Source organism: Corylus avellana, chromosome 7 (genome assembly GCF_965113065.1).
Source record: "Corylus avellana chromosome 7, dhCorAvel1.hap1.2, whole genome shotgun sequence".
Lineage (NCBI taxonomy): Eukaryota > Viridiplantae > Streptophyta > Magnoliopsida > Fagales > Betulaceae > Corylus > Corylus avellana.
The window spans coordinates 27332953-27345653 of NC_142496.1; the positions used below are offsets into that span (position 1 = coordinate 27332953).

The following is a 12701-nucleotide window of genomic DNA, read 5'->3' on the forward strand; positions in this document are numbered from 1 at the left end:
GCATGTGGGCATGCTGGTAATTTGCTCTCTTAGATAACTTGCGCCGAGAATTTCGGGGCCTCCCAACTGGAGGTCAACGTGTGGTTGGAAAAGACTCAGGAATAAAGAGTGCCCAATACAAGTGGGCCCACGAGTCAACTTCCACCGGCCCCATTTCCTAATCAAAAACATTTTTCCCTCCTCGAGGTTGGAACGGAGTTCTTTTCCTTTTAGGTGAAATAAAAATGAATTATTTCATGCTTTAAATTATAATTTATAAGATTAATAGTATTGCTTATGTTACTAAGTAAAATTAAATATGGAGTATGCAATAATTCTTCAAATGAGAAAGGGTTTTGATTTGTCTCCAATCAAACCGGAGTTGAAGGAAAGCAGAAGCAACAAGTTCGAGAGTTTTTCCAACATTTCACAAGTACTATTTTAGCCTCATCTTTGAGGATGTTTGATAAGTCGTTACGTACAAGGACGACATATTGTTCCTTGATAGCTACATAAACGTTACGTCCTAACGGGGCAGTTGACATTAACCAAAAAAAAAAAAAAAAAAACCAGCTAAAACGTTTAACGTTATTTTCATGTCTTCCCGTCACGTAAGGGTTGTTTTTCATGACTCGGTCAATCTGACCGAGTTTCAGTCTCTTATTTAATAAAAAATTAAAAATCAAACCCGCGTAGAATATCTTAAACGGCGCCATCCAATCCGTCCAACCGAATCCTCCCAAACGTCGTGGGGCCCGCCAATGGCTAATCCAACGGTGCACAAAGCGCCCGCAAGCTCAAGACAGTGGTGCTACACGCTGTCTCCAAAAGAAAACGGCTCGGGGAAGCCGAACGCTGCAGTTTCGTGCCATGTCAGCCCCTTCCCCAAAAAAATATTAAAAAACGAACAAATAAAGTAGAGAGAAAACAGCTTCATTTGCGCTCTGCGTGTTTTTTTCTTCGACGATGGAATTTTTGGAGCTCGCCGGGATCCGAGTTTCTCGATCGCAGCGACCATTCTAATTCATTGCCGCGTCTCGTCGTCTTCGTGGCGCGTAGCCTTCACTGTCGCTTTGATTCTACTCTCTCTCTCTCTCTTTCTCTCTTCGTAAATTTCTCATCCATTTCTCGTTACGTTACGTTTCGGTGTGTTGGCTCTGATTTTCCTTCTCTTCTTCTCGGTTATGTGATCGTGTGGGTTAGGATTTGTGGATTGTTAGGTTTGTGAGGCTTTTTGTGGATTTGTTGTTATCCACATTGGCGTGGATTTTCGTAATCTGATCAGTTCACGATGGATTTGTTTGTTTTGTTGTATATTAGGATTATGAGTAGAATCTCTGATCATAGTATTGTTTTTTATTTGTTCCATTTTCTGTTGTGCTGTTTCTTTCGAATATATTGGTGAATCGGAATCGATGATTTGCCGATCCGAGTTGGGAATTTGGGGAATGTTTGTGTGTATTAGTGCTTGATTTTTAAGAATTTTGGTGGGTTGTTACTACTTATCAAATAAAACAAATTTTGGTTGGTTGTTTCAGGGCTTTGGTGAATAAACTCATGAAGGCTTAGAGGTTGGTGGGTTCGAGTGCGTGCATTCTTTGGGGGAAGAAGCTGAATTTGGGAATTTTTGACGGAGAGAACAATGACGACCAGGAGTGAGCATCACACGGTGCCGCTCTCGGTGCTGCTCAAGCGTGAATTGGCGAACGAGAGGATCGAGAGGCCGGAAATCGTGCATGGTCAGGCCAGCCAGAGCAAGAAAGGGGAGGATTTTACATTGCTAAAGACGGAATGTCAAAGGATGGTTGGAGATGGGGTCTCTACGTACTCGGTATTTGGGGTATGGTTTTTCGTGTTTTGAAGATATCGGTTTTGGATATTACAATGTGATGGATTGCATTTGATCTTTTAGTTCTTTTGTTTGATAGTTGATTGATTGGTGCTTGTGGTCAGTAAGTTCTTCTACCAGTTTAGAGTCTTAATTAGCGTGGTTGACTACATTCGAGATGTGGGTAGATTACATAGGTTGTCAATCCATGTTTTAAGCAGTTTGAATGGATTAAAGGTTGATGCACTGACAGAAATGAGTAAGATTTGTAAAAAATGTGTTTTATCATGTTGACCTGGTAGTTTTGTGGATGCTTATTCACGTGCCAAAATCCATTTTGTGCATGTTTAAATTTGATCTATTTGAACGCTAGTTGATAGCTGAGAGGAATCGGAATATGTTAGTGTTCAACAATGGGGAATTCTTTTTGGTAAAGCCAAGGTGGTTAGTTCCATCTTGAGTAGGCTCTTAGCTGTACAGGGATAATTTTCTGTACATAGGGTTTTCACTTTTTAGCAAAAGATTGACTTGGTCATCAATATCTTAATCCAGATTAGGTATTTAAAGGTTTGCTTTTGGGAATGTCAAAGTAATCACCTGCTAGTTTGACATGGCTTATTCATGGTTGATTTGTGCCTTTTATTACTAAGAAATTTAATTATAAGTTTGAAAACCCTTGAAGCACTGGTGGCTGCATGTTCCATGTCCGTTACTGTAATATTCATATCCTTCATAGTTGCTACTTCATCTTTTATAGTTTGCTCTTTACTAAACCATGTTTTGCAGCTATTTGATGGACACAATGGATCTGCTGCTGCTATATACTCTAAGGAGAATCTCCTCAATAATGTGCTAAGTGCTGTTCCTTCAGATCTTAACAGAGATGAATGGGTTGCAGCACTTCCAAGGGCTTTGGTTGCTGGCTTTGTTAAAACTGATAAAGATTTTCAAGAGAAAGGTACGGGTACTTTCTATTCAAATGTAAAATTTTGTTGTATGTTTTTTATTCATAGGTGTGCATATTATCTACATCTTAATAAAAGTATATTAAGAGTTCATCCGAGTTCAACCTGGATATGATCAAGTTGGGTTCCATAATTTTAACTTAGCTTATTGAGATATCAATCAACACATTTGTCACTCCTGGCATATTCGCTAGTTCAGGTATTGCCAGATCTGTTGCTTGTGGAGCTTTTTATGGAGGCATACAATTAGAATGTCCATCCTTGCTTCAAAAGATCTGGAGTTCTGTATTTCCACTTGTGTGTTATTTACTTGTTCTAGCTATGTAGGGTTTTGCGGCTAATGGCTTTTTCATATAATTTGTCTGAAAAGGTAGATGCATTTCAGTTTAATTTTGCCTTTCTGGACTCCTCATCATGTATGCATGTATATAACAATATCCATTGTCATTTTTTTGCCCTTTTGTTTAAAGGCCAGTGTGTTGGACACTCTGTTATGTAGTTTTATGCCTCTAACTGCAATATCTTTGTTTCATATATTTTGTACTTCAATTTGGATCGCATGATATTGATATATTTATTGTGGTGCCTCAGTACAAACATCAGGAACAACGGTCACCTTTGTGATAATAGAAGGATGGGTTATAACTGTTGCATCTGTTGGTGATTCCCGTTGCATACTTGAATCTGCTGAAGGCTGTATTTATTACTTGTCGGCAGATCACAGACTTGAATGCAATGAAGAGGAGTAAGTTATTTATATATAACTTATCAAAAAAATAATTTACTTATCAAAAAAATTTATATAAGCATTTAGTGACTCACTTAACAATCGCCTCTCTTAGACCTAACTTTTCTGTATTTTATTAGGAGGGATCGTATCACTACAAGTGGGGGCGAGGTGGGCCGGCTTAATACCGGTGGTGGTGCAGAGGTATCTTCTTTTTGACTTTGTTTTCATTAATTCTTGAACTTAGTAAGGTAGTAATATAGTTTTAAATAAATGAAGCTGGGTAATTAGTGATACTCTGTTTTCATCATCTTGATTTCAATACCAGACTTGAAGATTTGGATGTAATCAAGGTCAACTTTGATCACTATGAAAACATGGGCAATTCTGCCCAAAAAGACCTGATCATTTAGGCCAACAATGATATAAATTGTAGGACCATGCATATATAGATTTAAGAAAATTAGATTGTAGAATCTTTTATAAACTTCTGTGATAAATATTGCTGTTTAGCCAATGATGTCAATCTGGTCATATATGATGATAGATTGGTTCTCCTACTGTTGAAATCTTGGGAATCTTCGAACTATTACGTTTGAAGAATTCCGTATATGATTTAACTCTATGGAACAAGGGTACTTATCTAACTAGTCTAATGATTCTTTTGTAGATTGGTCCTTTGAGGTGTTGGCCTGGTGGTTTGTGTCTTTCACGGTCAATTGGTGATATGGATGTTGGCGAGTACATTGTTCCTGTTCCTTATGTAAAGCAAGTGAAGGTTTGTGTTGTTTTCTTCACATCTTTGTCACAACTTGACATTATACATTTACATTTCCATTTGTCATTACAATTTGCTTGAGCCCCATTGTAGGTGTAACTTTTATGTTTTCTCTTCTTTAATTTTGATAATTTTCAATTCTAAAATTTAATTTCAAGAATGGCTGTAGTTATTAGGTTAATATATTTGTTATGTCACCTGTAACTCTTAAGTATTGCTTCTGGAATTGATACTTCAAGAATTAGAATAAAACATTCAAATGGAGTGGTTCTTCTCTTTAAAGTTTTTATCACAACATCTAGTGAGCAACCTTTTTCTATAAACTTCCTTGTTTCTATGCATACCTTATAATTTTCCTTATAAGGTATCTAGCAATTTTCCTTCAAATGCCAGCCAACGTTATATCGCACACGCACACGTATTTTTTCTTAGATCCTACTCGTAAAAATCCTAAGGCTCATCCGCCAAATAGATTCTAAACTGCTCAAGAATTAAAATATACTGTTTTTGAGTACTGTTCACACCACCCCAAGTATCTGTTGAAAACTTGAGTTTTCCTTAGCATTTCACCTTCAAATAATACACATGATCTTCTCTCAAGGTGCATAGAGCAGAATGGTAGAAAGGTTCTATGTTACTGACCAATGGCATTTTTATTATTTAGACTTTGAATTAGTCTGCACGTATTGTATCAGTAGAACATGTTAAAATTTAATTCAATGTGAAATTTGTACTGCTATCTCCATATGCTTGTAGAGGTTCATTACTATGATTCGTGCTGCCACTTTTTTGCTTGTTAATTGTCAATGCTGCTTGTACTTTAATTTTTATGCAATTGCATTCGAAAGCTTTATAGTGTGGTTTAGACACTAGATGGTTTATCCACCAGTGTTCCCTCACTCGGCTCGCCAAGAACAATGGGATTAGATATTCACCTTGTTATGTGTGACAGTCATTTTATCTGTCTGAGCAGACACAAAATTTGTGATGGAGAGAAAACTCTCTTCTTTTTTTGCTTGAGCAGGAGCAGGTAGAGATAGGTTACTCAGCTCGCCAAGAACAATGGGATTAGATATTCACCTTGTTATGCGTGACAGTCATTTTATCTGTCTGAGCAGACACAAAATTTGTGATGGAGAGAAAACTCTCTTCTTTTTTTGCTTGAGCAGGAGCAGGTAGAGATAGGTTTAGGAGAAACTGGAGTTACCACAGTTCTGTACTACCCTAAAGAACAACGATTTAATATGAATCAATCACATTATACACTTCTGTTTCGATACAGTAATTTTGGCCACTGGAAATTTCCTTCTTTGTCTTCCTTTATTTTTTCCTTTTGGGTAGAATGAGAATATCAGAACTTCATTTGAAGATTACTGAACAACAATCAAATTCCCAATGAAGGAACATAGATAAGCTGTATATTATCTTAGTTCCAACATTTTATGTTTTGAGTGACGTGTTTTATCACGTTCCACGTATTGCAGTGATCTGCACGCATGTAAACTTAGGGAGAAAAAATTTCCTTTTGCTTGTTACTGTTCTACTTCCATGGTAGTGTAGTCAAGGCATCTTTTAGGAGCCACATAGGTACCCAATTGCATTTTCAGGTTTAGGCACCTTTTTTCCCTTTTTCCTTCTTCGGTATTCTTTTTTTTTTTTTTTTGTGGGGGGAGCGTTTACTGATTGCAGGATATTGAAGCCATATGTTTGGATCCATTTATTGCAATTTGAGGTGCATTACATATTTGTGTTTGCCTGTTTTCCTCTTTGAAAAGATTTCCTTTTGCTTGTTACTGTTTGAACCTAATTTTCTTGTGATCTGTTGGTAAATTATTTATATCCTCAGTTTTAAAAGGACCTTTTCTTGATATTATCATGATCTGCAGCTATCTACGGCTGGTGGTAGGCTTATTATCTCAAGCGACGGTGTTTGGGATGCTTTAGCTGCAGAAACAGCTCTTGATTGTTGTCGTGGGATGCCAGCAGATGCTGCAGCTGCACAAATTGTTAAAGTATGCTACAACTAGAACAGAAACTTGTTTTTTTTTTCCTCGACAATTTTTTTTCTTTTCTGATTAATTACAATATCTGCACCCCTGACCTGTACACCCTTCAGATTTGATGGCTCCTTGCCACTTTTATTGGTTGTCTTACTGTTTTCTGTTCCATTTCAGGAATCATTACAAGCAAAGGGACTTCGTGATGATACAACTTGCATTGTAATAGATATTTTACCACAGGAGAAGCCAGCTGCTCCTTTGCCACCACCAAAGAAGCAGGGAAAAGGCGTGTTTAAGTCCATGTTTCGTAAAAAGTCCTCAGAATCGTCTTCTTATGTTGACAAAGAATACATTGAGCCAGATGTGGTGGAGGAAATGTTTGAGGAAGGATCTGCTATGCTTTCAGAGAGGTTGGTGCTGTGAAAACCATTCTTATTAATCTGAACCATATACTTTGATCTCAAAGTCAGGCATCATGTGACCAATGTGTCATGCCTGCTTTCCTTTTTGCCTTTTGGTCATACCGTATATTATGGTGGCACAAATCACCCGTCTGAGTGATCATGTAAATTTATAGCTTCTTGATGAGTGAAATGCTTATGTGGATTGCAGGTTAGATACGAAGTACCCGCTCTGCAACATGTTTAGATTGTTCATGTGTGCAGTATGTCAAGTAGAGATGAAGCCTGGAGAGGGCATTTCAATACATTATGGTTCATCAAAACCAGGAAAGTTGCGTCCATGGGATGGCCCTTTCCTTTGCTTAAGTTGCCAAGAGAAAAAAGAAGCCATGGAAGGGAAAAGACCATCAGGGGGTATGGCATCTCTCTCTCTCTCTCTCTCTCTCTCTCGCTTAATTGCGTCAAACATTTATTGCACTTACACTTCTTAACATTAATCTCCCTACATTCTTTTTCAGATAGACATAGTAGTGGAAGTGACTAGCCAACTCTCCTCAACTATATTCATATTTTGAGAGCACTAACAATTGTTTCAAATTCGATCATAAATGGGAAGTTGGAGCTTCCTCATAAAAATATTATTTCCCTTCAATTTCTCATGGAGGGTGTTCAGCATTTGGATCCATTTCGGCATTTCACTTCAGGATCATTTTGGATCTCTTTTTGATGTTTCCTTGCTTCAAGTCAGAAGATCACAGTTTGAGGTGCTTGCCTTTTTGAAGATGTGTTTTCTGACTTCCACAGTGATGCTACAACTCTGCCTGTCCCTGCTTCCTCAAAAGAGTTGTGGAAGGCTTTGAAAAATTCACCAGTGGATAGATAACGAAGCATTGAAGGTAATTCATTTCTTTCTGGATCCATTCCACTGTATACCGATTCTGCCAATTCATAGAGCTAACATTTAATTAAAGCGGCCTTGCGTGTAATATTATCGTATAGGGAGTTTCATGAGACCTCTTATAGGTTCATTCCGAATTTGGAAAAAATGTTTGACACGGCTTGCTGAATGAATGTTTTCATGTAGCATAAAAGTTTATCCTGCCTTTGACTAGTAGGAAGGTAAACCAGTGGAATAGAAAATATGCGTTGATTTTTGATTTTTGATTTTTTTTTTTTCTTCGAATTCTTTGCTAAGCTGTACCCTTTCTAGTTCTTGATAAGTGAATAGATGACTTCAATCCTCCCACAGCAGATATCTGCCACCTTTTATTTGTAATTATCATTGCTTGTTTCTTTGGTTTTCTTCTTTGGATCATTTGGCCAGTTTCAATTGACCTCACTTTGTCAAGGCACACAAATTGATTCTCTCTATTTCATTGTCTATAGTTTTATATTCACTTTTATGCTGGAAAATGGCTGGGTCACTATAACTTTTACTACAATTTCTTATAAACTCACGTAATAGTTCACATTTTATGAAAACGAGTAGCGTCACATGTGAATCTATATTTTAGTGGCTGGCGTGATAAGTGACTAAGTCTTATGTGAACTATCACATCAGTTTGTAAAGAACTTGTAGTACCCTTAACAACTTTTTGTGATATCAAGTTTGCTCGTTTATGGTGGGCGATGTCTAATGGTAGTGCGGTAGAGCACTGGGTTATGAATTGCAAGGTAGACAAGTAGACATTGCTATGCTGTAGGCTTGTCGGAGCCAATTAACGTGAACTTGCTAATTTTGCTTTGTTAGTTCTTTCTAGGCTTTCCATGTTTCACTTGGTCTGATGAGGCCTATGACAGAAGGAAGCATCCGATTTGGGATTCACATAAACAAATCGACACTCTTTTCTATGAATTTCACATCCAAATCAGCCCCTTAAAAAGAGACAGGAGCTCTGTTAGTTAAATTTGGGGTTAAAGTATTTTTTTAGTACTTATATTTTCTCTCATTATCAAATCGCCACTCCTGTTTCAAAAAGTATCACGTATGGTATTTGAGGTAATCTAATTATCAGAGTTAATCCTTCTGTTCATGTTCCATTCAAAAATTGAACGGCTCATCATAGACTGACATATGTTTACTAAGCGTATACACATGCGCACTCGCACATACAGATGAGATGAGATAGAGAGTTTGTTTGATACCACGATTGCTTCTTGGCTTTTGTTGCTGCTGCCTACGACTGAGGATATCACTGGAGAAAGTATAAAGATACTTTGGGTAGAAGAAAAAGGGAAAGGTTTCCACCAAAGATATGAGACATCCAATATGGGTCGAGTGCGAAACCTTGTTTCATGCCATGGCTGGCTGCTACTCGCTGTGACTTTCACTCTTTATCTTCAAGATTTTAATAATAATAATAAATATAATAATGATTTTTGAGTGGTCAAGTGGTGAAGATGAGTCAGTCCAGCAAAATAATGCCTCCATGATTGAGATGTTGACCTTTACTATACGAACAAAATTCCTCTATACTGGATGGACCACCTTGTACACGTGTGTGTGGGTCTACCAACCCCCACCTAACAGTGAAATTCCTTTTCATGTATGTCTACGACCATTATTCGGCTATAGCATCTTCGTAACCGTCTGATGTAAGAATTAAGGTAGTCACATTACCATCTTCTTCTTCCTTTGTTTTCTCTTTGTTCTTCTTCTGCATAAATTGATTGATGGATGAACCATATGAATCCCAACATTGGGTTGCGTATATATGTCACATTTGAGGTCAATGGGGCTGCCATTATGATAAAACTCATGGTGGGGGTTCACCTTCTCCTTCAACAATAATCATTTGTATTTATGTAGATGTTATGCCTCAAATTATCTATCTTGTCTGCCTACATGGGCACTCAACCAAATGTCCAAATACTTTTGGTATGTTTATGGGTAGCAATTTGTGTTTATATGTGAGTCGTCTCGACATAAAGTTATATAAGTTAATTATAACTTAACCCATATAATTAAAAAGGTCTGACCCCTTAACCCTAAACTACTAATTTTGTATTGGGTCGTGCCGGGTTCGTGAGCCGTATAAAAAATTGTTGGCCCTATATTCTATCAACTAATAAATTTAATCTCTTTATTAGTATTCTAATACCAACTATAAATACAAACCCAATTAGAGGAAAAAAAAAAAAAAAATTCAAGATCCACCATATATATTAAAACCTCCTTTCTCCGACTAAACGTGGCTTGCTGCACAGTAAACAAAAACTAAAAACACCTTGCCCAAGATGGTTGCGTGCAAATAGAGAACATAATAACAGTGAAAGAAGCATAAAGTTCTTGGTTGAATTCAAAGATTCCTCTTGAAATGGGTGTGCATTTCCTCTCTAGGGACCCTTCTCACAGGCAAACTACTCAAACTCTAGCACGCATACCAAAAACGACGTCTCCCTTGTTTATAGAAGATAATGACACAAATTCAAAAAGCAGTAGATAATCCAGAAACTAACTCATGAACCAATTAAGAAGATTGCGAAAGAGATAAAGATAACATAAAAAACAGAAAATTCAAATTCAGAAATCAGAAAATTTATATTTATATTTATATTTAGATCGATGAGGATAGGTTCATTGAAATTCTAATCTCAAAACCAATATAAAAGATGCAGAAGAACTCCTGGTGTGACGGATACGGGAAGAAAACAAATTTTCCAAAGCTTTTATTGTTCCTTTACTTGTCAATCCCATCTACTTTTGTGGGAAACTTGGATGTTTGTGATCTCATTTTCCAGTTCGGACCCCAATAGCTGTTGGATTGGACAAGGACCTGCCAACTTTTAACACATAGAGCTGAGTTTATCATTTCATTCCTTAGTGTCATGACCACCACACCCTCTCTCTTTTCTTTTTCCAAGCCACCACACCCTTTCTCTATACGAACAACAATAATGCACTATTATGATAAGTGAATTATGTATATACATTTTTTTTACACAAAAGACATTCTAAGCCTAGCTGCAGATTGACAAGACTCTCTCTCTCTCTCTCTCTCTCTCTCCACTGCTTCCTGATCCCCTTATCCCTCCCCAGAGGTTTGGTCATATCCATAGAAGTGAAAACTAAAAAGTGAGAGAAACCCAGATACTGTTTCCAGATCTTTGAGTTATGGACAGCCGTCAGCACCAAAAGATCAGAGAGAAAGTAGTAGACAAGCAGCATGAAGATAGGAAGTCAAAAAAAGAAGGAAAAGAAGGCCTAACGGCAGCAGCAATATCAAAGCAACAGTCACCAACATCCCCTGCTAGTGCTACCTCGCCACCTTCAGCATCCTCCTCTCCATCTCACGAATTCTCTTTCACAATCTCCCTCCACTCATCCTCCTCAACAGTCCCTGATAAAACCAATAATGCTCCACCTTCATTTGCAGTTGATTTGGCTCCTGCAGATGACATTTTCTTCCACGGCCACTTGCTTCCTCTCCACCTCCTCTCCCACCTCCCTGTATCTCCTCGCTCCTCTACCAATTCCTTGGACAGCTTCACCCTCCCAGCCAGAGACTTTTTAGATGACCAAAATCTCAGTAAAGATAGCAGCAACTACAGCACCAGCAATAGGACGACCAACAAGAGCGAGGACCTCCAAAGCAGCAATACCGAGACAAAGGGAAGAATCAAGTCCAAGTCTTTCTCACTATTTGGCTTGACAAGATGGCGAAAAGGGTGTGAAGTAAGAGAGAAGGAAGATAAGGAGAAGAAGAGGAAGCTGAGGTTCGATGTGAGTCATGTTCTGAAGAGGTACGTGAGACTGGTCCGGCCGCTATTTATTTTCAGAAGGAGAGGAGAGAATATCCAATTACGTCGCCAGCCTTATTCGTTTTCAGGTAATTTAAGAATGAAAAACAAGCAATGGTTGAGAGGAAGAAGAGGAGAGTTTTCAGCACCAGCTTCAATGAGAACTTCTCCAACAAATAGTGGCCTTCTTGTAGCAACTGCCACTCTTCCTTCTTCTACCAGTGACAGCACAATGGAAGAGTTGCAGGCTGCAATTCAAGCAGCAATTGCTCATTGCAAGAATTCAATTGCAAAGGAAGAAAAAATCATATGCTATGATTAGATTGATCGATATCAGTTATAATTAATAGCAGTACATTTCTCTTCTCTCTGTATAAAAATGGTACATAAAAAAAAAGTATATATGAGATGAGTTTGAAAAGGAAGAACAGTTCAAATTAAGGATTGTTACATTCTAGAATATTACCATGCTGCTTTCTTGTCTTTAATGTTTGCAAGCTAGTCTTGGGTTTGATGTCGACCCTTTAATATTATCTTAAACTATTTGAGGAAGGGAATCAAACCTGCTCAAACGATTCATGATCCTTGAAAGTCTCCCTTGAAATTCCTTTAAACTATTCCATTCCACTTTGTGTACAATATACAATGAATTTGTTGTCCATTAATGCTGCAATTTAATTAATGAATCTTTATTATTATTATTATTATTATTTTTTAATGAATCTTTATTAATTTTCTGCACACATCATTTTAGCATTTAATACAGAGCAGACTGAAATCCAAACATCCCTCAAGAATATCCTACCTAGTTTGAAGCGGTACCATTTGAAGGTTCAAAAGTCACAGTCTTGCTATGGGCCACTGCAGGTGTTTGCTGATCAATGCTAATTAACTAATGTGCATATATAACTAGCTTGTTAAGTCTGACCAGCATCTGTTCATGGTTGATCCTTTTTTCTGTCACATACATTTATCTGTAATATTCTTTGAGAGAAAGCTACCCATCATTGAACGGAGCAATGTTTTACATGACTTGTGAATTTGACACAAATTTAATACAAAATTAATTAGTAAACTATATATTTAGTTTTATATTCATGCATCGAACCCGATACACGACATTTAGAGTTGATAATTTTTGATATAATCCGTGAACATGATACGAACTAACATGAAATCAAAGAATTAAGATTGCATGATCCAACTTATTTAATTAAATTAATTGAGTTATGATTAATATATATAGTCTTATACTCATATTTATCTAATTGTCACCAAACCCT

At 37.4% G+C, this 12701-nt stretch overlaps 2 protein-coding genes across 2 annotated transcripts; both read left to right on the top strand.

The window, feature by feature from the left end:
* Positions 1-894: 894 nt before the first annotated feature.
* Positions 895-7835, top strand: LOC132183890 (Protein phosphatase 2C family protein). Its single transcript, XM_059597358.2, has 10 exons — positions 895-1087; positions 1518-1819; positions 2594-2765; positions 3364-3517; positions 3640-3703; positions 4170-4277; positions 6164-6289; positions 6452-6687; positions 6890-7092; positions 7197-7835. Exons 2-10 carry the CDS (start codon positions 1622-1624, stop codon positions 7220-7222), a joined length of 1287 nt encoding a protein of 428 aa, XP_059453341.1. The 5' UTR covers positions 895-1087; positions 1518-1621; the 3' UTR covers positions 7223-7835.
* A 2708-nt stretch (positions 7836-10543) lies between these two features.
* BKI1 (BRI1 kinase inhibitor 1) lies at positions 10544-11878 on the top strand. The gene has a single exon (XM_059598277.2). It carries the CDS (start codon positions 10793-10795, stop codon positions 11738-11740), a length of 948 nt encoding a protein of 315 aa, XP_059454260.1. The 5' UTR covers positions 10544-10792; the 3' UTR covers positions 11741-11878.
* Positions 11879-12701: the final 823 nt, after the last annotated feature.